The 24,164-nt window shown below is 42.0% G+C and overlaps 1 protein-coding gene across 5 annotated transcripts in view; it reads left to right on the top strand.

Annotated features, from left to right (window-relative positions):
• Positions 1–24,164, top strand: part of CREBBP (CREB binding lysine acetyltransferase) — a 94,536-nt gene that overhangs the window by 19,479 nt on the left and 50,893 nt on the right. For all 5 annotated transcript variants that reach the window (XM_085075046.1, XM_085075045.1, XM_085075044.1 and 2 more), the window contains one exon: positions 18,758–18,934. In XM_085075046.1, the coding sequence (XP_084931172.1) occupies positions 18,758–18,934 (177 nt within the window). The remainder of the gene's footprint in view (positions 1–18,757; positions 18,935–24,164) is intronic.

The raw sequence follows: 24,164 nt of genomic DNA, 5'->3' as shown, positions 1-24,164 counted from the left end.
ACTTCAGTCTACCTGTTGTGAAAACTCTGAAGGAAAATACTTTTATTGATATAAAATAGAACCCTCATGCAGGGAGAAGCTGATCTGGCTGGCAGATCTTCCAATGTAGTATTCCAGGAGGTGATCTTGTGGCTGGGCGTTCAGATACAGAGATCCAAGTTCTGTGTGTAAGTGATGAATTTTCCTTTCTTCTGTGTATGTATTCAAGCCCCATTGGAAGTTGGTACCAGTAGTGGGACTGACATCGTGAACAGGCTCACAACAGTCCCTAACTGTGCAAAACTAGGTCTGTTCTGCTGGATTTTTGCCTCTCAGTGCAGAACAGTTTTTTCCTTTAAATGGTATTGGCCTAATTTGTTTGGACAGTGCATGTTGTTCAACTTTATTTCAGTCGGAATAGCCACATGGCAGTCTATGTTTCAGTAAGAGAAGATTCACATTAAAGAGGAGGAGGAACCAGAAGGGAACTTCAGAAAACAGTAAAACCATTTTTTATTTCTGCCAAGAGAATAACCCGTTGTCTTGGGGCTTTTTAATGTTGAGCTATAAAAGAAGTGAATTCTGTCGTCGTTGTTTCCAGGCAGGGTGTCTGCCTAGTACATGTGCCTTGGACAAGCACATTCACAGTTTTGCTCCCTGTGCTGTTCACTGAGTGGTGTCTTGATGTTGGAAATTAATCTTGAGTAAATTTAATAAGATAATGAGCTATGTTAAAGAGCAAGACTTACATAGTGTCTGTGGTTACGTTGTTTGTCTCAGTGCTGTGGGGAATCTGTGGTAAGGAAAATTTGTGATGAGAGAAAACGAAGCCAACTATTTATTTAAACAGACCCCCCAGTTGTTCTTGCTGAGTACCAGATTTAGATACGCTTGCTGATTGTGAATTAAGTCAGCTGAAGATGTTCTCATTCCTTTGCAGCTCTGTGTGTTTTAGCAAACTGCTGGTGCTGTTTGTTTCTCTGGTGGCTCTCAATCTGTCTGAATTCTGCCTGAATTGTTTTAACATGACTTGCAGTTAATTTGCTTCTCATCCACGGAGTTGTCCATGCTTGGCTGCCAAGCTGCCTGTCTCCTAGCAGACCATGCCTCTGGCAAACACCACTAGCCAGTCCAAATCATATTCCAAATAGTGCTGCTTCCCAGTTCCAGGGGACTCTTAATAACGTTACAGACTCGACCGTAGCTGTTCCATTCTCTGATGAATAAGGAGTACTGAAACAGCATTTTTACTGAGGAGAGACATATGTGTTTTTGTAATAATACAAACAGAAGAAGGCTATAAATACAGAGAAACACATAACAGCAAAACTCACTGACTCGTAGTAAAATGAAAGTCTCTGAGGCAGTTTTGTTTTGAAACATGACCGTGGAAAGTGGTGCTCCACAGATGAGTTTGCTGATACGTCAAAGAGATTTAGTGACTTAAAAAGCTTACTTCCCACAACTGTTACTCCTGGCACCTGAAATTGAGTTGTTTCCTGTTTCTAGTACCTGAGTTAAGTCTTGTTTGCAGTTGTGCAATGTCATTGAAGATCTTTGCATTGATAGGCACTTGGCTGGTGCTTATGCAGGTATCAAGGTTCAGTTTGGCTCCAGGGCTGCAAGAAGCAGTGCACTCAGCCTTCGTGGGGACAAACCACGGCTCAGTTTCTTCTCATCCTGCTTCACACCTGGGCAGTTAAAAAATCTCTCTGTGCACTTGCCTTGGTTTATCAGCAAGCTGACAAAAATTAAATGTTATGGGATCTTTTCAAAGCACAATTGTGCCATTATCTTCTACTGGGATAACACAACATGAACATTAAGGATTTTGTCACTAACCATCAATTATATTGGTTACAGTCTTGTAATTTCTTCAGTTGGAGTGAGTGGGTTTTAGTTCTAAGAAGTCTGTCTGAAAAAAGGTTTTGGGAGTGAAACTAACAGATCCACCAGTTCCTTTGCAAGCCATGGATTAAAAGCAAGATTTACAGTGTTGTTTCAGGTTAGTCACAATGACAGAAACTCCCTGGTCCTTGCTGATAGATGTAACTGAGATGATTTCTTTCTAGTTTTCAGATTGATTTCACATATCTTCCTGCTGTTGTTTGTAGTTTGGGGTTTTTAATACGCAGGTAAAAAATGACTCAGATGTTGAGAGGCAGGAAAGTGTGCCAACTGAAACATTAGTGTGTAGAAATTATGAAATGCCTGGTTCCTTCAGTCAGAAGGAAATGTCTTTGTCACAGTAATTTTCTTAATAGACTAATCATGCATGTAGATGTGATTTCACAGGAGCTTTTCTGATGAAAAGACCTTTTAGCAGGTCTCAAAATTTGCCCTCACTTAAAACATAAACTTAATATTTGTGCTGGACAGTGAGCTGTGATTATATTGAGAATCCTGTAATTGGAAGGACATACAGAAATGTGTCAAAGCAAACAATGTTGTAGTCTGAAAACTAAATGCTGGTGGTTTGTTTCTTTAGAAAAAAAATAGTGCAGGAAACTCAGAAAATAACGTAGAGCTTGATAAACTATCAGCATTCCCAAGAAATGGATCAGGAAGCAGTGAGAGGAGGTGATTCTCCTTTTGTAGCTTCCACAAGTGAAAAACACTTTGTAGGAGGAAAACAGGACACTTCAAACATCAGGCAAGAAATAAGATTTTGTTGGAAAGTTGCACTTTAAAATTTCAAAATCATTTCCATAAGGGGCCCATATTTCAATACAAGAGGCTGCACAAAGCATGCCCAAATTGACTTTGTAGTGAGCAGATTATTCTTCACCTTGATTAACATTTAAACTAGAAAAGGTGTTTCAAAACACATTTTCCCTCCATATCTCAAAAAATAATTCTGCATTCTTATTGGCACAATTGCTGGTTTACTCTGCAGGGCTAAGGAATGGGAAAATATAATGGCATTTTCCTTTCTTCTTGGGAATGTTTGGAGAAAATACCTGTTGGTTTTTGTTTGGAAACTGAAGTCCATTTGTGTGTGACATCAGTTTGCTGTAACTGTGTCCATGGGCTGTGAATGGTACATGCTCATTTCTCCTCCTCATCCTCCTCCTCCTTGCTATTACAGTAAAGAGTATTCTAATTTACTGCAGAAATTGCTGTGACTGTGAAGTGGCCCACTAAGCTTAGTGCTTGTGTTTTAACTGTTTGTGTGTAATCCAAGCAATGGCTTTAATTCTAAGGCCGGGAATACTTTGCAAAATTGAGATTTAGATGAATGAAGACTTGAGATGATTTTTGAACTCCTGGTGCTACAAAAACTACCTGTAAGTAGCACGTGGAAATGTCATTGCTTACATGTTCTGGAGATGCTCAAATCCCAAAGTGGTGGATGTGTTCTTTGGTATCTATGTATAAATCCTATTTAGGTTTGGGAAATAACAGCCCCCTGTGCCCTCAAAAAGGTTCAGCAGTGCCTTTGTTTTAGAATGAATCATAATGAAAATACAGCATGTTGAAGATAGGACCATCCTTGCCAAAAGAAATGAAATAGATTTTTAGAAGAGAGTAGTAAATAGATTATTTCACACTCCGCTGCTGTTTTGGGTGGAAAGGTTTTGTGTTGTCAGAGTGGCTGCAGCACAATGCTGTCCTGGCTGCATGGCTGCTCTGCTTGTCAAGGGAGTTTTGGAAACAAGTGCCCTTTGAAGCTTTCGGCAAATTGACTTAATTAAATAACTGCCTTTAGAGATGGGGGGGATCTGCGTACCCTGGAAATGGACAAGTGTTGGAACACCACCAGTTGAAGATGAGATTTCTCTCTTGGAACAAGCAGTGGTGGCTCCCTTAGTCTGATATGGGGCATCTTGGGTTAAAATGCATTTCTGGATCATCGTCTGTGCAGCTGCTGTCAGTGAATGTGTGTACATGCCTGGTTTGTTAAACTGTTCAATTTTAATCACGTTTAAAGACAACCATCAGATCTTGCCTTGTTTAAAAGCCTGTTCAGAATTGTCTCAATAGCTTCATGGGAATTGTTAAATCTTCAAGGAAAGCATGTTTTATAGAAGGACTGAAAATGTCACAGTAGCTCTTGAAGTCACTGTGGTGTTTCAAAACAAACATATTTGACTCTTAAAGTTATTTAAAAATTACTTTAACAGTGTAAATTATTTATAGTTACATTTCTCCATAGTTAATGTCAGGCTGTGATTTTTGTGCTAAGTGGTTGTTTGGAGTAAGCAATATTGATTTTTGTTTCTTTTAATGTATTTAATATAACCTGTAGTGTGAGTTTGTTTCTTGTCTGTTTGATTTTTCTCCCTTGTCTGGATTGAGTAAGAATAGGTACTTTTAGACTCAAAGCCTCTCCCATCAGTGTTTCCACTTTTCCTTTAGGATTCATGTCTGTCAAGGAGAGTATACACTGTAAAGGAAGGACACAGAATATCTCTTTCCATTGTGTTTTGGATATACTTTTCCTGTTGCTGTTCCTCCTCAGAGCTACTGTTGCCTTTTTCCCCACCTCTATGGAATATCCCATCACATGGACTGCCTGATAATGTATCCTTGGCCAGCTTCTGGGAGATAAATGGTGAAAGAACCTCTTAAACAGTGCTACTGTTTTCTTTTACCAAAATAGCTTATTCCTTATAATACTAAATTTTTGAAGCATGACATGCTCTCACTTTCCTTGGCTGTCTCCAGCCAACTATAGGCACTTCTGAACTGCTGAGGTGCTGGCAGACACAGCTGGCAATTCTTTTGGAGCCTGTTGGGTACAGTTTGAAAGGCTGATATCCACAATACAGGAAATAAAGAAAGGAGTTGCAGACTTTGGGTTTAACTTGATTTAGAAATCTGTATTTATAGAATCACAGAATCATGGAATGGTTTGGGTTGGAAGTGACCTCAAAGCCCATCTTGTCTCACCCCCTGCCATCAGCAGGGACACCTTCCACTATCCCAGGTTGCTCCAAGCCCTGTCCAGCCTGGCCTTGGACACTTCCAGGGATCCAGGGGCAGCCACAGCTTCTCTGGGCACCCTGTGCCAGAGCCTCCCCGCCCTCACAGGGAAGAATTTCTTTATCATATCTAATGTAAATTTCCCCTATTTCAGTTTGAAGCCATTGCCCCTTGTCCTATCACTACAGTTCCTAAACGTTTTTAAAATTTAGCTTAATGATGATGTATAGGAACAGGGGGAGGACAGGGATACTCAGTTGAAAACCTGTGTTAGAAAACTGTGTTTTGGTGTGACTGTAAATGTGTTTTAATACACACTGAAGCTTCCTCTGGAAGTAACTCATAAAAGTTTTGGCGTGTAAATATACAATTGAGTATCTGTCATGGCATATCTTCACTGAATTTCAATCTTTCAAAATTATCTTTTTAAGTATTGTTGAGTTATTCTTTGTGTCCAAACTAGATTTTCTTGATGAAGCAAACCTTTGAAACATCTTCAGTTAATTTTGTGGTTCTGGTTAACTTTTTATTCTTGTATTCTTAGAATAATTCTTGTTTATCTGAAGAAAGCCACTTGTTCTGCTTGCCACTTATAAAAGCTCTTGAAGCAATTGGAATGAATTGATCAATTGTGGCTAATTATCCATTAGAGCTTTGAAGTTGTTATTTGCCGAGGTGACACTCATTACAAAGTAAACCTTCTAAGCTTTATTTTGATTCATAAATACAGCAGGGATGCTGAATGCAGAAATTGTAGTTTATTCCATTGTGTTTCTACTCAGGCTTGTGCAGAATTTTGGAGACATTTTCTTTCTTCAGGCATCTGTACAGTACAAGCATATGATCTTTTTTTCCCCTGGGAAAGGTTGATTTCTAGTTAAATGTATTAAGAGTTTATTCTCTGTATATCCTGTCATTTGTAAAGAACAAGTTCTCCCATGAAATTTTGTCTTTTGTGTTTCAGTAATTATGGGGAAACATAGGTTCATTTTTTTAAAGGCCTTGGAATACTTAAATTCATCTTTGGCCTCTGTGAAATGCTTGGAAGACATTTCAAACCTTATTACAAGTGGTAACAAAACACCTGGCTTCCTCTTAATGGGATTTTTAAAATTTTATTTCTAGTTTTACCAAATTTTAGTAAAAAAGGATGAAGTAAATTACAATTATTCCTGGACATCTCAGTATTTTAATTTGAGTTAATTTACTGCTGAAGAACAAGACAGTAATTGCTTCATGAATCTGTTGTGGTAGGCTTTGGTTATAGCAATTAGCTTAAAGAGATGGGAGAGTGGAGACTTGGAGCTTGGCTTCCTCTGAACACTGGTAGCCAGATCATGATTTAATTCTCAAAACTGGTTCTTGAAATGTTACATTTTAAGGCTGTCTTGTTACTGACTTAAAAGTGAGTATTTTTAACTGAATGTTTTGTCAGACTGCCAAACCTGCAGGTTGGTTTAGGTGAGCGCTTTCACCTCAGCTCTGATAACATCGTTGCTGCCATTCTTGCACTGAGACTGAATTCAAATTTTTTTTTTCTTTTGGTAACATCACTGGCTTTCTGCCATAAAATGATTAATCTTTTCCTTGCCTCTCCATCTGTCCCTTTGGCATATACATTCCAAGCGCCATGGTGACTTTCTTTTGGAACACATTACTATAGGATGAAATAGCAATTAGTAAAGACTTACTTTTTTTTTGTCAGTAAACAGATGCAAGATGATGCCAGTGTAGTAAAGAAAGCCTGTCTTTCCCCTTCACAAATGAACAGGAATTCCTAATGGACCTGTCTTTTGCGCTTCTCCGGGAGCTGTAATCGCTGAGGTGGACCTTGCTTCGTGCTGGAGATTTGGGCCTCATTCCAGAGGGAGATAAGAGTCCAAAGAGCAAAGTCCTCAGCCTGTGCCTGCTGCAAAGCTGCTCTTTGGTACCGAGTCTGTGAGCGAAGCACTGCTGGGAGTTGTGGCAGCAGCACACGGGGACTGAGCAGGGATTAACTCCGGGGGGTTGATGCCAGATCATAGCAGCTCTGGAGCTTGTGTGTGTTCGGCTCACCTGGGATCCCATGGTGAAGTGGTGCAGATGGCAAGGCACAGGTCCCTGTCTCTGTGTGTTACCTCTCTGGGAAGCAGAAATAAGCATTTTGAAAGCAGTTCTGTCCTCTTTCACTGTCACTAACAGCATTAAAAGCAGCTGAATTGTCTGTCAGTCTGAATTTCTAAGGTCTTCCATTACCTAGAGCAGATTGACTCCTTCATTCACAGTACTTTGTAGACTTCGGTTCAGAACTTCTGAGCATCTGAGACACCCATGCTTGATTTCCTTGTCTTGAGAGAGAGGATAAAGATCCAGAGGAAGAAAGTTAAAACTATTTAAGCCAAGTAAGGTGACGTGCTGCTTGTAAAAACATTTCAGTGGGTGGGAAGAGAGCAAGAAGGAACAAAATGCTGAGCGTTTTAACCAACTTACCCACTGAAAGCCCAGATTTGAGGTAGGTGTGGTAATTTGATGACAAGGGATTTGCAGGCTTAATCTAATAATGGAGTATGAAGTGGCTGATTTTGGTGAGGCCCATAAAAGAAGGAAGTAAAGAGTGCTTGGGATTGCATGTCCGGAAGTTCTGAGTCATCCCTGTCTTGTGGTGACTTAGGACAGCGACAGCCTGGAGGCAGGAGCAGGGTACTGTGTCTGTACCCAGTCATTCTCTTCATGCTGAACCCCAAGGATACTGCTTGGGATCTGTGGGTCGTAGTGGGAAGTGCAGAATTCCCATTTTGTGTGAGCTTGCTCTATTTTCTAAAATAAAAACAAGAAAGAGAGAAGAAGAGTGTCCCTAACATCCCAGTGGTGTAATTGGGGATTTTGGGTGAAGCATGAGAAATGCTGAGTAGCTATGGCTCTGGAAGGGTTGGGAGTGTTTGTGCACAGCTGCTCTGTCAGCCTAAGGCTATTGATGTAACCCCAAAGTTCCAGCTCAGATATTCAGAAAACTGCCTCAGAATTTACAGCAGCTTTGAAAGGTGGAAATAGTTACTGTTTCCTCAGCCTTCAGCATTTTGTATCGCATGCCTTTATGGCAATGATACAGCAGGAGGAAGCAGGGAGAATGTCCTTCCTTGCAAATCCAGGGATTTAGAAGAAAGCAGTAGTGAGTGGCAGATGTGTTTTACTAGAGCAATTTACACTGTTGAACAGCCAAGCTCTCATGTATGCAACTCTTCAACACTGCTGTTAGTTTGTGAAGATCTGGCCTCTTATCAAAACAGATCAGATCTAGGATGCCTTTGCTCTCTCTCATCTTTAATTATGACAGGCATGTTCTGTTCTCTGAGATAATTTAAATTATTAATCTGGGGCTTAAAGTTACATTGGTTTTTAGCTTTTATACCATAGACTAAGTCCAGAGTAATACTGGGATAGTGGTGTCTCACTAAAAGGCTGACTTTGTGACTTTGTCCTACAGCTATTTCGTCAGACTGAGAGGTGTGGGAACAGTTTGGCGTGAAAAAAAGATGGTTCTGACCTCCCTATTTTTCTATTGCCAGAACAGATCAGAGTAGCATACCCAGTAGTTTGGCTGTGTGTCCTCATGCTGCCAGTGTCAAAGCTGCAGTTCTTTACAGCACCCCCACCCCAGGGGTCTTCAAAGCTGTTTCCTGTCGAGCTTTCAGCTCACTCCCGTGTCCTCAGATAATCTCGGAGGTGCTGACAGGACACCACTGGCAATGGTGGTGGCTCCTCAAGAGCCCTGGGTACTGTGCTGCTAAATGCAGAAGGTGATGGCAGAGGTCTCTATGCCTTCCTTCATGGAGATGTTAATCTTAGTGTCTGTCATGGTTTAGGGGTGGTATTCCCGAATTGAGTGCTCCCACTGAGATTCTCCAAACCCTGCTGCTGCTCACTCACTCCTCTTTCCCTTTCCCTGCAGTGGGATGGGGAGGGAAATTGGAGGCACAAAAGGCAAAGATCACAGGTTGAGATAAGAACAATTTACTGAAAGCAGCAATAAGATAAGGAACACTAACAGCAACAATATTAATAACGAAAGTGTACAAGAGAGACGAGTGATTCACATACAAAATGCTCAGAACTTGGAATGATTTTTCTTCCACGTCACAGGAGACAGAGGGCTTACAATCTGAGTGTACTCTGGGATATGCATCCTCCAAAAACCCACAGTGCCTAAGAAAGCCTGTGTTTCATCCTGTTGGTTGATGGAGACACAGCTGCTATTTTGTTGACCATGTCCACTTGGAATCTTGATGACATCTGTCTTGCCATTTTACTCCTAAAAACTGAATTTCCTAAGCAGGACTCTTAACCTTACTTTACTTTATGGCAAAACTGGCCTTCAGGAGGATTTCTTTCTGGTGTCATCAATGTGCTGCAGGTGTTCTGGAGCCTCACCCCTTTCCGGTGCAATCTGGATCAGTCCATGACAAATTTCTGCCCCTGGGGCGTGTCCAGCACAGCAGCTCTCAGTGATGGTGTGACTTCATTCAGGCCATTATAGTCCACTGGCCGTCTCCACTCTCCATTAGATTTACACACTGGTCAGGTAGGGCTATTCAAGGGTGAGCAGGTCTTGCTGAGCACTCCCAGCTCTCCAGTCCATGGCTTATCCCATGGATGGGGTGCCACAGGCCCAGCTGGTGCCATGTTGCTGATGGGGCACTGTTGTGGTAGTGATCAGTACTAGTTGTACTTCAGCCGTCTGCAGTCTCATGGCAGAAGGGTCCTCTGACAGACCAGACAAGGGATTCAGCTGTCAAATTCCCTGTCTCCATAGTAGCTCTTCTAAAAGCCCAATGATTTCCTTTTGGGACCTTGAAATACCCTCTCCTGAGGTGATCTATGCCAAGGATGTCTGGGGCTTCTGGACCAGTGACTTGAGTGTTTTGCCATTCATTCCCAGTCAGGCTCACTTCAGCTGTTGGGATCCCCATGTCACCCCAGAAACAGAGCTGGATTCTGTCCCTATATAGCTCACTGGCATCAGGGGACGTTGTGCACCAGTGTCAACTGAAGCCTTGTATTTTTGTGAGTCTGAAGTGCCAGGCCATGGATCCACACAGTCCAAGAGGTCCGATAGTCCCTCTAGTTCTGGTCATGGTACTTGCTTCTCACTTCTGGTAAATATGAACTGGAGGTCTCTTCAAGAGGATGTGAAATAACATCAAGCCCATTATTCTGTCTGAGGATGTGCCCACAGGAAGCTGGAGTGGCATTTATCCTCGAAGAATTTCCTGTAGTGGTTGTTCTTCCTCTCAACTCTCGTGCTCATGCTGCCAGGGCTGAGGTGGATTTTCTGTCCCATTTCTTCATGTCATCTCTGTGGTCATGCAGGTAAAATCACAGATTACCATGTGGTGTGTCCCCTCTCAAGCTTGCTCCCAATAGCAGAGATTCTGCTATTCCATACTGGTGTCCATGTGGGACTTTCCCTTTCTAGGTTGCTTGATCCAATCTGTCCACAGCCTTGGACAGTCTTTCTACAGGTTGTAGAGAGAAAAAATTATGATCTTCATATTGCCAGAGCTGGAGAGTCACCTGAAGCTCTGTTTGTTCTCCTTCTTTTGTTGACATCATTGCCAATGAGTTGGCTTATGCTGATGGCATGCTCCATAAAAACTTCTGCCACGTGGATTGTGTACTTAACATCAAGGGAAGTTTAAAATCCTCAAAAACTGTTATAACAGGCCTGAAGGAGGAAACGGAGGTGGAAAGCTGGGGAAAATCATTCTCTCTGGTTCCCTCCACAGACTGTGTACGATTATTAATGGATTCCCAGAGGTAGTGCCAAGGTAAGGGCAGGAGAGCAGTGCTGAGCACACATCCCAAATGACCCTCATTGCTCTGGATATTATCATGTCATGAACTGATATCCCACAGTACCTCAACAAAGCCATGCTGCTCTGTCTCCCTGCCCTGAAAAAGAGCACCTTGATGGGCATGTAGGGAAATATATTCAGTTAGGTACCCCACCCACATGAACAGACAAAGCAACATTGTGACTAGTGGCTCCCAATCTGATACAGCAAATGCTCAGGTAAATTTGTTACCAACCACTTTGGGCAGATCTGTTGTTATCTCAACCCCAGGAGCCTCACGCTGGGTGCCAGATAAGGCTATTGTGGTTAAAGAATGGTATTCCCCAGTTTAGTGCTCCCACTGAGACTCTCTCCCTGTGTTCTTCCCCCTGCGGTGGGCTAGAGAGGAGCAGGCACAAAAGGCAAAGATCACGGGTTGAGATAAGAACATGAAACAGCAATAAGATAAGAAAACAAACCCAGAGGTGAGGGATTGACATGCAGAATGCTCAGAACACCGCTTCTGCCCAGAAGAGACTCTGTTTCCCTTGCCCTTAGCAGTGATGGGGGTGGTACCACAGAATGACCTCTGTGTCCTGGACTGCCCCCTCCCAGCTACTGCAAAAAAATAAATCTGTCTTGGCCAGAACCAGGACTGTGTCATAATCTACCTGCCCATCTCTCTTCTCAGTGATCTTGGGAACTTAATTATCTGTGAGGCTATTAAGAAAAATGGGTCAAATTGACCAGTGATTTCCAAAGTGATTAGAGAAAAATTGATCCGAGGGAGGGGAAGGAGATGTGCAGTTTCCTGAGGATGCCTAACTAACAATATAACTGGTCTGTGATCCTGCAATCAATGTTGGTGTGAAGAGGTGACTTAATTGCTGTAGGATTGAGTGAATGGATGGAATTCTGTGCTGCTGTCATCTCATGGTGTTAGAAAAGCCATCACTTGGAGCTACCCTCAGCCATGCTCAGTAACGCAGTCCTGGGGTGCACAGGAAGGTGCAATTGTTTGATTCAGTTTTTGGCTTCTGTTCTGCACCTCTCCCTTCCTGTACTTTGGTGCTTGTCCCTGGGTTTGGTTAATGGACTTTAGTCAAGGTCTCCGATTATTTTTGCTTCTGGAGATAATTTTTTCTTCTCATCATTCTTTGTTGTCTCTGGACAAGCAGAAGGGCATTCATAGTTATCTTTCTATCGTAGGGGTCCATTTTATAAAGACTAAAGCATATGAAAATAGCAGTGGGATGAAGACAGGGTACCTCCAATTAGAGGCCTTATGATTTTTGTGAGCTAACTCCTGTTGATGAGTAGAAGCACACTATTTAAATAAAACATTAATATAATCTTAACAATTTAAGTGGTATTTGGTCGCTTCCATTTTTTTCTAACTTTGGCTTTGAAGCTACAGAGGTTCAGCTCCTACCTGTGTCATTGCTAGACAGAAAATATTTGTGTTATCACCTTTTTATTCCCAAAATCAGTGCTTTAGAATCACTCCAGTCCTTGTGTTAATAAGATAAGCAAATTAATAAGCTTAAATTGTAAGCTAAATAAATTAGGCTATTAGATTGCAATTAGCCTGTCTTTAGCCATGCCCATTAGTCCTTTGAACACTACTTGAGGCGTCTCTGGATTCTGTCATTTTTACCTGTCATTCTTGAACTACTACAGCATGTTGGTCGTTGTTGCAGCAGCATTCCCATCACTCCAGACACATAATGATGGCACTTTCCCCTTATCCCATTGTCTTTTCATCCCTCCTGTTGGCATATTGAGAGCTCACATTTGTTCTTCAAGCATTTTGCAGATTCATGGCTTTCAAAGCCTGGCCAAGCTTGTCTAGTTTGCTTCCTTGCTTTCCAGGCTGTTTTCTAGTCAAAAGAATCCAGCAGATACTGAATTGAATATTAACGATAACTATTTTTAGTTTACAGGATTGGATCATAATCAGATTACTTCAGCCAGGCTTATTTTCCACTGAGCCCATGCTGCTTTGAGTTCTTTGATTCTCATATCAACCTTTCAGTATTTTTTCTGCTGTCAGCCTAGTCCAAATCTGATGGTATTTTTTTGGTTTTAAATACTTGGCCAGAATAACCTTCTTCCATTTTTGTGTGGAGTCAGTGCTTCAAAATGTAATGAAAATCAACATTTAACTTGGAAATAAGTTTATTGCTTTGTGGTTTTAGTTTAGGTAGTTTTTGGGGGTTTTTTTACTAATCTTCGGGACCAGCTAATTAAAAAAAGTATAATAACAATTTATGGCATTAGCTTTATGTAGGTAGTGGTGGTGTAAGATGCAAACCCAGAATTGTTGTCAGAGGTGTGTGCTGCTCCTTAGCACATGCCTGCAAATGCAGGTGCTTTCTCCCTCACAGGAAAACTGAGACTGGACCCAGTCTGTCCTGACAGACCTTTTATCTAATTTGGAAACCCTGGAGTTAAAAATGGGCTGGGGCAAAAGAGCAGAGCAGAATTTCCCAAAGCAAAACGGGTTGCAAGGAACAGAACTGTATGCAGTTGTGGGGTTTATGACAGTGAGAAAGGAAGTTAAAAAGGGGATTGTGAGTAAGAAATGATGTGCTTGTTGCAGGAAATGGGGTTTGCAGCCTGTTGTGTTGGTTGCATGTCCTGGGAGCCCCAGAGGAGTGTGGTGATGGAGTAACCTGGACTGCTGGAATGAGAGCTGTGGTGGTAGAGATGAGGGGACAGTTAAGAAAAACTTCGAGGTGATGGGAAAGGCATAATTTATTTACTGAACACTTGGTGTACAAAAGGGAGTAGCTCCTTGATGCTGGGTGAGAGGAATAAGTACTGTGGTGTGCCAGTGGTGCTAAAGAAGGGAGGGAAAAAGAAAGCTTTAAAAGCAGAAGGAATAGCACAGTGTGAGGATCCAGTCTGCTCCAAAAGGTATCTTCGGGATTAGATTGGTGAACTTCTCATTCCTGTCATATCACTTCTGAGTTGCACACTCAGGTGAGGTTTATAGGTTTGGTGACAGGCTTGCTCTATAATATCTCTGAAACTCCAGGAAGCAAAGGAAATGGAATTGCTCTTCTTCGCTGAAGAGAATGAAAAGGCAAAACAGGAGAAGCATCTCCCACACCTGCTGCTCAGAGCTCAGCAATGGCTCCTGTAGTCCAAGGCAGCTGAACAAAGCTTTTAAGTGCTGGGGTTTTTTTCAGCTTGGAAGTTTGTACATTCCTTGGCTTATGAAAGTAGAGTGAAACACCCCATTTCCTATCCACACTCCGTAATAGATTCCAGTATCTTAGAGAGTTGCCATAGTGATAAAGGGAACAGGATCTACTTGTCTTCCTGGGATAGCAGAATTATTAAATTAAATGCCTCTTTTCCATTCAAGGAGTGTGTCATTATCATATTTCTGAGAACTGTTTTAGAGCAGAAATAATGTGTTTAAGCTGCTGTCCTGCATTAATCGTGTTCCTTCTTGAGGCACCTCTAGCCTTAACTTGCACTTGGGATACACCCCTTTATCTCCCCCACTGCAGCTGGTGGAACAGAACAGCACCTTTCTTGGGCAAGTCTGCTCTACTCCATCAGAATTCATTCAGTTGTGACCACAAAGAGCTGGGCAAAAGAAGCATGAGTTGCCCAAAACTGTAACACAGAAACACAAGTATAAGATGTGGGTTGCAGAGGATGAGGTGGGATGAAAGGAACTACCATGGGATGGAGTTCAGGGAACAGTGCTGCTGAAAATGGTGGCTGTCTCAGGAAGAGAAAGGAGATGAATAGAGAGGAGCAAAGGCAACACATAGGGAACATCCTTGAGCTTAGAACAAAATGGGAGTGAACAACATAACCCACGTTGTCAGAGAAGATTTCAGCTTTTGTTGTAATGGAGATGCAGTGGCTGGAAGGTGGAGCAGCCCTGTGATACACACCCATACCCATTCTGTGCAGGTGGAAAAAGAAACGACTTGCACTGGGTTGCTCTTTGCTTTCCTTGCTTTCAGGAAAGTAAATTTAACAAACTTTAAGCCAAATACAAATCATTGTGATGGGTCAGAGTTCCCTATGCGAGCAACCGTTCTTACCAGACTGTAAATTCGAGTGTTCTTGTACTTTATTTTCTTTGATCACTTTTAATTACCTGGTAGTCTTCCCCTGAACTACCTATTTTGGGATTAGAGTTCTGTTTCAGAAATATGGAGACAAAGGTCTTCTGAGTATCTGCCTTACTTCACCTGCCTGGAAGAAAACTGGAAGCAGTGGCCGGAGTTTGGGGTGTTGGAGCCTTCCAAGTCCTTTGCTTGGAGCTGCCTGTTTCCATTTGCAGAATGAACAAGCAGGAAAAAGTCCTTGCAATATGTAGGCTCAGTCTTCTGCATATATTTACCAGTTGTTTTCTGAGATTTCAGTCAGCCATGGTTTAAAGTTCCACAGAAGTAACTGAGCTAAGCATTCAGTTAACTAACCAGGAATTGCAGTTTATGCCTCTCACTCTCGGGAGTCTTTCAGTGTGTGATACGCAGGGATCTCCCTAATTCTTCCTTTCCTTCCACCTCCCATTTGCTGCCTTCCCACCAGGGAGGAGCTGACAGTGGTTTGCTTTGCTGGTGTCCCTACCTGGCTGTGTTTGGAATCAATTCTGAGCTGCTCCTCAGGGTACCAGTAACAGCTCTGGGGCACTGTGGATCTTAATGCTGTTTGTCAGCAGGTTGTTCTGCCACTGAAACTCCTTGCTGATCCTAGACTTGGTTGGAAACTGTTAAAAATAGATTAGAGTTTGTTCAAGCAGGTTTCACATTGTATTGTGCACTCAGTCTCTGGAAATCACAGTCCTGTTAATATGAACTCCTCCCAGGAAAAACTGAGTTTAAAGCCCCTTGAAACCTCGAGCATGTATCAGTTTTATTAAACTCCTCTTGTGGATGGTCCCTCCTAATTTTTGTCTCTGTATTTACTTCAGGGATTTCCACGTAAGAAAGGTCTTCCCACCTATTCAGGCTATTTATTTTTAAAGATGAACTTCAAGCAACCAAAAAAGTCTTTGATAGTTTGTTTCATTGGCAGTAATTTACAAAAATGAAGTGTAGGTTAAAGGACATGCCTAGTGTTTTACAATGTTCTCAAACTACGCTATTTTTTGAAAGTTATAGACTGGTGTAACTCTTTAGCTTTAGGTTCCTTTCCCTTATGAAAGCACTGTTGTGGATACTGAAATACAAGGTGTCAGAGAGCAGGTTTACCAAAATACAAGGTTTCAAATGGAAGGTACTTTGCTTCCAGCTGGATTTCAAAGAACAGCAAAGCATTTCTTGAAATTTCAATCAAGTATTTATTACTTAATGACCACCTAGAGTAGGAAAAATTGTCCTCATCCTATTAAGCACTCAGTTTGGAAGACTTGAAAGGTTGCTTTGTTGTTGTATTGAGTTGTGATCTGTTTAATAACAAGATCTGTTGAAAAGAAAATGTGAAAATAAAACCACCATGTGGTGGTACCTGTTAGGATTGCAGATCCTTGGTGCTTTGCGGGTGTTCTAGTGGTTTAGAGTTTTAACAAACTTGAAATTATTTTTTGACTGAAGTATTTCTAATATTTTTCCTAACAATCTATTTTAAAACATTTTTCTTGAATAAAAGAATGTTAATATTTCCTGATAATGAGATGGAGAACACTTCTCTGTTTCTTTTGGAGCAAGAACTTAAATATGATGTTTTCACCATGGTGGCTGTAAGGGCTCATAAGAAGTTGTAGTATAGTGGTGGTTGCCAGAGGAATCAATATATTATTCAATTAAAAAAAAACTTCTTCAAACTTTCAAGCAAGTTCAAAGAAGACTGGAAGGGCAAAGTCCTTCCACAGGCAAATGAAGTTTGTAGTTGGGAATTAGACATGAGGAAACTGAATAACAGCCCCAGAGTTAATGTTCCTATTTCTGGCTTCTGAAAGGTTTCAGTAGTTGGTCCTAAGCTTTCTCAGAATCTCACTTTTAGTTTCAGAAATTTTCTTCACTTGTTGATCTGACAGACCCCCATAGCATTAATGAACAGCTGTCATTATCAGATGACGCTTCCTCATACCTTGTCTGAAATAGTGGGTTGAGTGGGTAATTTTATTAAATACTTTGCCATTAATTCTTCAGAGAAAGCTGCCAAAATCCATGGTGTAATAAATACTAATTAAAGTAATTTCTCTGAACATGCAGCCTGCAAAACAAACACAGAAATACAGAAAATTAAATTCTTGATATTTGTGTAATGTGATAGCAGCCAACACCACTTCTCTTTAAAGGCAGTCCTAGGACTAAACTTTGGATGCTAATTTTTGGTCTTACTTGCTATTTGAATTATTCAGCTTTACTCTGGGACACAGCACTTACTTGATAACCTCATATATGGCAAAGTAACAGCTTTTAGGATTTTTTTAATGTGTAAAGATAGAACGCCTTGTACAGTGAAGAAGGGCCCAAATCTGGCAACAGTCACCGGGCAGGATGCAGGGAAAGGGAGAGTTTTCCTAACGAGAAGCTGCTTGGAGAGTGGCGGGGCCAGCTGTCTGAAACCAGAGGGTACAAAGTACAGGGACAAAGAGGACAAGGCCCAGTCAAATTGTGTTTATTGGACTCTGCCCCAATGTAATTTACTGCTCATAACTGGTGCTTCCCCAACTGCTCGTTCAGCTCGATTCCTGTAAGCATAAAAAGCAACCCCTGAGTAATCCCTTATTATGAGGCCGTTCCAGTGATAAGCTAATGTGAATAGTACTTCTTCCAGCTGTGGGAATAGTCCTCCTGAATCCCTGCTGGGAAGGGAAGGACCAGAACCATGGAAGACCACTGTGTTGTGGAAGGAAAGGCTGGAGAGGTAAAAGGAAGAGGAAAATAGGATTTAGGATTTCAAAAAAAGGTTTTGCTTTGGATGTATTTTTAAGATCCAATCTGCAGGTCATAAACTCACCTAGAAATCCTTGCAGTGCAAGGCAGGGGTGTGAACAAATGTGATCTGTTGAGTAAGTCTTATGGGAGTGGCTGAGGGAGCTGGGGGTGCTCAGCCTGGAGAAAAGGAGTGTTGGGGGGAACCTTCTCATTCTCTACAGCTCACTGACAGGAGGGTGGACACAGCTGGGGGTTGGGCTCTGCTCCCAGGGAGAAAGGGCCAAGAGGAAACAGCCTCAAGCTATGACAGGAGGTTCAGGTTGGACAGCAGGAAGAATTTCTTCCCAAAAAGGTGGTCAGGCATTGGCCCAGGGAGGTGTTGGAGTCCCCATTGCTGGAGGTGTCCAAGGAAGGCCTGGATGTGGCATGCAGGGCTCTGGGCTGGGAGACAAGGTAGGGGTCAGTCACAGGTTGGACTCAATGGACTTGGAGGTCTTTTCCAACCTCAGTGATTCTGTGGCTCCAGAAATGCACATTTCACCACTGGGGAGATTCCTGCAGTCCAGGTGGCTCTTTGGATGGACAGTGTACTCTCCAGTCGTTCAGGGGAAGTTGTGTTTCTGTTTTCTAGTCTTGGAGAGTTCTGGGGGTGTCATTTGTCAAGGCTGTCAGTCCTAGACATCCTTTTGCTCCGACACGTCTCTTCAAGTACCAAAACATAGGTTGATAACCATTTGCTCGATGCCTCTATATATTCCTCTCCCTTCCCATCTGTCTGTGTACGAAGTCATGCTTTGTGCTCAGAATGCACAAAGTATCACAGGATTTGAAGTTTGTTTGATCTTCCAGAGTTCTTGTAGTGTTGGAAAAAGTAATTTCTGTCGATGTGGATTGGGAATGATGATCTTGCATTTTCCTTTGATTTTGTAAGTTGAATTGCAAGACTTCAGCCCCATACAGCTGTATATATTTGTAAAACACCTCTTTAGGATATATTTTAACTTGGTAAAAGTTGTGAAATTGTGAATTTAATATCGAGAATTTAATATTGAGCAACTTAAACTGGAATTTGGTCTCTGTGAATGCAAAGATGGATATTTGACATATGTTTTGGTTTGTTTTTTTTTTAATGTCCCATTGGAATCACGAAAATTCTAATCATTTCATTCATTCATTCTTTTCCAGATGGGAATGACAGGTAACACTAGTCCCTTTGGGCAGCCTTTCAGTCAAACTGGAGGGCAGCAGATGGGAGCTGCAGGAGTGAATCCTCAGTTGCCGAATAAGCCAGGCATGGCCAATAGTCTGTCTCCCTTCCCTGCCGACATCAAGAGTACTCCCGTCACCAGTGTGCCAAACATGGTGAGTTGGACCTGCTGCTTCCAGCATTCTTTACCTCCTCCTAGTGCTTTCTAAATTCTTGGGTGATCCAGCTTCTGCGATGTTACCAAATTACTTCTCCACGGTCATTTAAGCATCGCAGTTGCCCCGTGGTTCCTCACTTCCAATCTGCAGTGTGTATATAAAACTTGTGTATGTTTTTATGCAGCAATTATACTTTCTAAAGAATCACAGTTATAAAAACTGCATTGCATCCTTTCATTTTGTCTGGTACATTTAGTTTCAAACCAGATAAAAAATGTCTTCTTTAAGTTCTGTTTGCCAATTAGAATGTGTTGGATACATCATCACCTTCCTGAAACTAAATAGTACCTCATATCCTTTGAACGTGATGTGGTAAACACCCCACATGCTTCTCACTTTATGCTGTGCATGACTTGCATGTCACAAGCTTATAAAAACAGTTCTTATTAGGATACCTTACAAGTTTATAGTACCATGTTTACCAGAGTTTTCTTTATAAAGTGAAATTAAATATTCCCATTTGTCTCAGGATGTTGCGTATTAATCAAACTGCTTGTGTTGTTTCTATGGAAACTCCAGCTTGTTGCATTTTATATTCTTATACATGATAGCAGTTACTATAGAAACTTGTAAGACCTTCCATAAGATGCAAATTGCTTATTTTTTAATTTAAATAAGAAAACAGCTATTTTTTGGCACAACCAATGCTTGCTCTTCCATCACTGAGTTTGCTACCTGCCTGTCACTAATAGGCTCTGTATAAGAGGCAAGAAGATGTAATAAACTTCCTCTTTTCTCCTGATTTTAGAGGATTACTTCCTAATTTTCCTCTAGTTATGCTGTGAAATCTTCCTTTAATATCATCTCTCATTTACTGTTTATGACTATGGAAAGGAGCTCGTGACAGGATTAAAGCCATGTTCAAAACACCACTTGCACTCATGCAGAATATTTGTAAAAGACAATTTGCTGCATGACTACTCTAATTGTTTTTATTAAGTGTTTGAATCAGGTGTAAGGCAAGTGAGTTTCTGTCCTGATGCTGCAGAGAAGCTGCAGGTCTCCCCAAAATGCTGTATTCATCCCAGGGACTGGGTGATCTTGCAGCCTAACTTTGTGCTCATTTAAAAGTCAGGTTTGGGGAAGTCTAAATCTTAATATACTCACTTACTAGTATGGATGTATCGGTCAATTTTTAGGTGGAATAAAAAAAGCATTTGCCATCAAGGCTTGTCAGGTGGTGGGAGAGAAATAAAAGTAAAAACTGTTTTCTCTCTCCCATCTTGTCCAAGAGGCAGAGGACATTAAGGGAAACTTCCCCAGTACTATCAATTGCAGTTTTAAAATGTCAAAAATACCAACTGAGAGAGAAATCAGAACCATCTTTCTTTGTTTCTCAGGTGTCAAAAGCCTTGAGTGTCCAATATATCTTCTTTTCCCTCAAACCAGTACAGAGAGTAATGACCATTTCAGCCAACAGACATTGGTACTGTCAAGCCCAGAGGTCTCAGCTCGTGGCTCATGTGGGGGTTAGAGTGGTCCTGACGGGGTGGGAACTTTAGAACCTGAAGTTTCCATCTAAACATTTTTATTGCAAAGCCAAGAATTTAAAAAGAAATGTCACACTTGTTAAAATTTAACCTTTATTTGGCAGCAGTGGGTAAGGCAGTGTAATTATTTGGTAATAGCACTTCCATAGCCATATGCTATTCCTTCCACAGGGACTTTGCTTTATTCTGTGAACAATATGAACAGAGCCCTTGGAAAGAGCACACAGTCAACATTTCGTTCTATTTTTGCAGCTCGGTGTGTAGCTGTGGGCATTGCTGGCTGTGTGTTGTCATATATCTCATTTGGTCTTTTCCAAATGCTCTTTCCTGTGGCAGTCAGCACTGGAGCAGGCATGTACTTTGGATTAGTTCATTTTCACAGCACCTCTCTGAGATAAAGATGTGTTGCCCCAGTTTTAAGCACAGAGGCACAAGGAGAGTAAGACTGGCAGAATCTGCTGACTCAGAACTTGAGGTTTGTAGGCTCTGGCTTGCTGAACCTTATTTCATATGTTAAGGCATTACCTAGGGGTAAAATAACATCCACAGCAGTTCAATGAGTTACAGTAGCACACGTCTAAGCAACTTATGTCACTCACATTGGGCAACCAAGATGTGACCCAAATGGTGCTTGTGACAGAGGCAGGTGCCCAGAGCAGAGCTGAAGTGTTTGACCAATGCTGCTGTGTGTTCTTGCTGCAATCCCATTGCCATTTCTGTGTCCTGGGATGCTTTAGGTCCCTGGAGATGATGGTTTATTTGATGTGTTTGGCCTGGAGATGTGGCCTGTCCTGTTCCCTGGGGGAGGCAGCAGTGATGTGGAAAAGGATATCGTGTTACGTTAACATCGATCAAAAATGAGCCTGTGGAGAATCAGTTCAGACTCCATCCACTACAGCAAGTGAAAGACAGCTGCATATTTAAAAATAAAAACCAAAAAAACCCATTCAGGGTCCTTTGTGGGATGATTGCAACCACATATCTTGCTAAACCAGCCCTCAATACTATCCTTATCTTAAAGGGCCCCCAAAGTACTATTCCATGTGAGAGACAAACCCATGTGAATGAAAACAGTAGTGGTATGTGGCCTGTCTGAGGCAGGAAACCAGATTGCAGCATGGCACTGAACACTGTGGTTACCACAAAGGGTATTTAAACAAGAGAAGAGGAAGTAGAAAGGTGCAGCTGTTGTCTGAGGACCCCCAAGTCCTGAAAAACAAAATATTTTTAAATACTGCTTTCAGTCTTTGGATTTACACCTAATATATGTGCTGCAAAAGTAAAAGACAATTAAGTTTCTTAAACCACATTATTCTAACCATTGTGTGACACCCCTGTCCCCAACAGTAACCAGGAGTTTTCCCACTGCCCGGCATAACCCTGGCAGCCAGAACAAATGTGCTGCAGCTGTGGATTTAGATTTTTGATCCAAATTCAGGCTACCACTCTCCTGAGAACAGCGCTCTCCCTTTCCCCTGCCTGCCCAGTAAAGTGGGTCTCTGAAGTGCTAGTTCACTGCAGCCCATGTTCCAGGCATGACCTTACACTACACCCTGAGAAGCACGTTTGGATTAATCTCTTTAATTAGAAAAGAAGAGCAAACCTTATGGTATTAAAATGATTAGGAGGTCAGCATTAAGGTATTAATTTTCAGTGCCAGCAGGATGGATTGATTTTGTTTGTTTGTTTGTTTTGTTTTAATGGTGATCCAAATGGCATATTAGCTCTCACTCTGTGGGGCTACTACAGAATCTGTTCCCTTTGCAAAATGGGCAGCTTGAAAACTTAAGTGAAAGGCTCGTTTCCAAAAAAAGAAAAACGTTGCTTCTGATGTTGTTGGAAGTTTTTGTTACACATTACTGAGCTTCAGTGTCGCTGAAATGGTTCTGATGCAGGACTGGCAATGCTGCGCTGCGGTGAGATCATGCAAAATCCCTGGGCTGTGGAAGTGAGCCACGCTCTGCTCTCAGGCTCTCAGCGTGGTGTGCAGCCAGTTTGGGAGCCAGCAGCCAGTTTGGGAGCCAGCAGCCTCTGCTTTGGGAGTGCGCAGGCTCCGGGAGGAGCTCTTGGGGAGGGAGCCCTGTGAGGCTTTTCCATCAAGCTCCCTGAAGCTTTGCACTCCCTGCAGTGCTGCCTGTTCCAAGGGTGGTGGAGGATGGTTCCTTCATGGACATACCAGTAAATCTGGTATTTCTGCATGGGTTAGGAGCACAATGGGGGAAGTTTGGCTTCCAGACACCAGCATGGTTTCACAGTTATCCCTATGACCAGCAGATGGAGTTGAGAGAATATTGCTTTTTGGAAGTGAAGGAAATAATTTCTCCTCCATTCTTGACTTAGAATTGGAGTAGCACATCTTCTCCTGTGCTTTTTTTTCCCTTGTTTCTTGCTAAACTGCATCTCTGTTGTGTTCTTCTTTGTTTCTTTTTATGTCCTATGGATTTCTGTAATAACAGATTTTGATCAGAAGACAGCAGAAGTGACTGGGGGGTGAAGATGTCTCAGGTGTGCCTTGCTGCAGACCTCTGAGGGAGAGGAAGAAAGCCTTTAAACTGGGAGGCCAGGTTTAATTAGACCAAGTAGAACTGTAGCTACTTAAAATAGATGACTGCTATTTTATTCTAGAGACCAGAAAGAAAAGGCTTTATGAAAAATCACTTAACTCTTGTGCCCTTCCAGGGAGGAAGGCCTGTGTTCTGACCTTTTCTGTGATTTTTCGTCTCTTGCAGCACAGCCACTCTTCTCTTTCCCTGTGGAAAGGTCTGTGGCTGTTGCACTGGCAGCATGCTGAGTGTCTGCTTGCTGCTCTCTTCAGCACTCTCCCAATTTCTGCTGGGCTTGCTGTCAGCTGTGCTCACCTTCCCTGTGCCTGCCTTGACCTCCACTCTGAAATTCAGTTTCTCGTTCACAGGCAAGCTTACTCCTTCCCTTCCTCAAGAAAATCCCACCTGATTTACAGCAGTGAACAGCTGGGAAAAGGCTCTACTTAGCCATGGTCTAAAGGAGAAGATCTTAATAACCTGGAAACAAATCCAACAGATAGTGTTCAGTGCCAGGGAAAAGACTTTGTTTTGTTACGAGCAGAGCATCTGTTTGTCTTAGTGCAGGAGTTCATCCTGGGAACATGGATTGCTTTGAATGGTGGAATATTTTAGCTTCTGTACCATCTGTAAATACAGTGCCAGGCTGGCAAAAGCTGACAAAGAGGAATTACTCTTTCCCCAGTGCTCTGGCCCTTGTTCTGCTCTCCCACCCCCTATATGCAAATATGAGTGGTGGAGAATATCCATTATCATGTCTGACTCTATTCTAGCAGCTGAGGTGAAGTGCTCCACAGCCAGCACTCCAAGAGCATGGCTTTCCTTCCCTTACAAACTTCTTATTTGTGCTTTATCCTTTTTTCTATTTAGGATTTGCTGTTTGGGGCTTTTTGTGTTCCTCATTTCTGAGTCTTGTTTTGTCCCCCACCAAAATACTGAGCTTTATATAGAATATATAACCCCCTCAATATTTTGTTCAGGTAATTTCCTGTATGTGAGAGCTGGAATCTGTCTTCACTTTCCTGTATTTTGTCCATTTTTTCTACTTTTAAACACTTCTTCAGTGTATGTTTCTTGGCATTTGCTGGTCCTTCAAATCAGAAAGATGAGGAGATAAAACTCCACAAGTCTATCCTT

Source organism: Lichenostomus cassidix, chromosome 14 (assembly GCF_008360975.1).
Source record: "Lichenostomus cassidix isolate B80296 chromosome 14, HeHo_3.0, whole genome shotgun sequence".
Lineage (NCBI taxonomy): Eukaryota > Metazoa > Chordata > Aves > Passeriformes > Meliphagidae > Lichenostomus > Lichenostomus cassidix.
The sequence above is the reverse complement of the archived record's forward strand: the minus strand, read 5'-3'. Positions and strand labels throughout refer to the sequence as shown.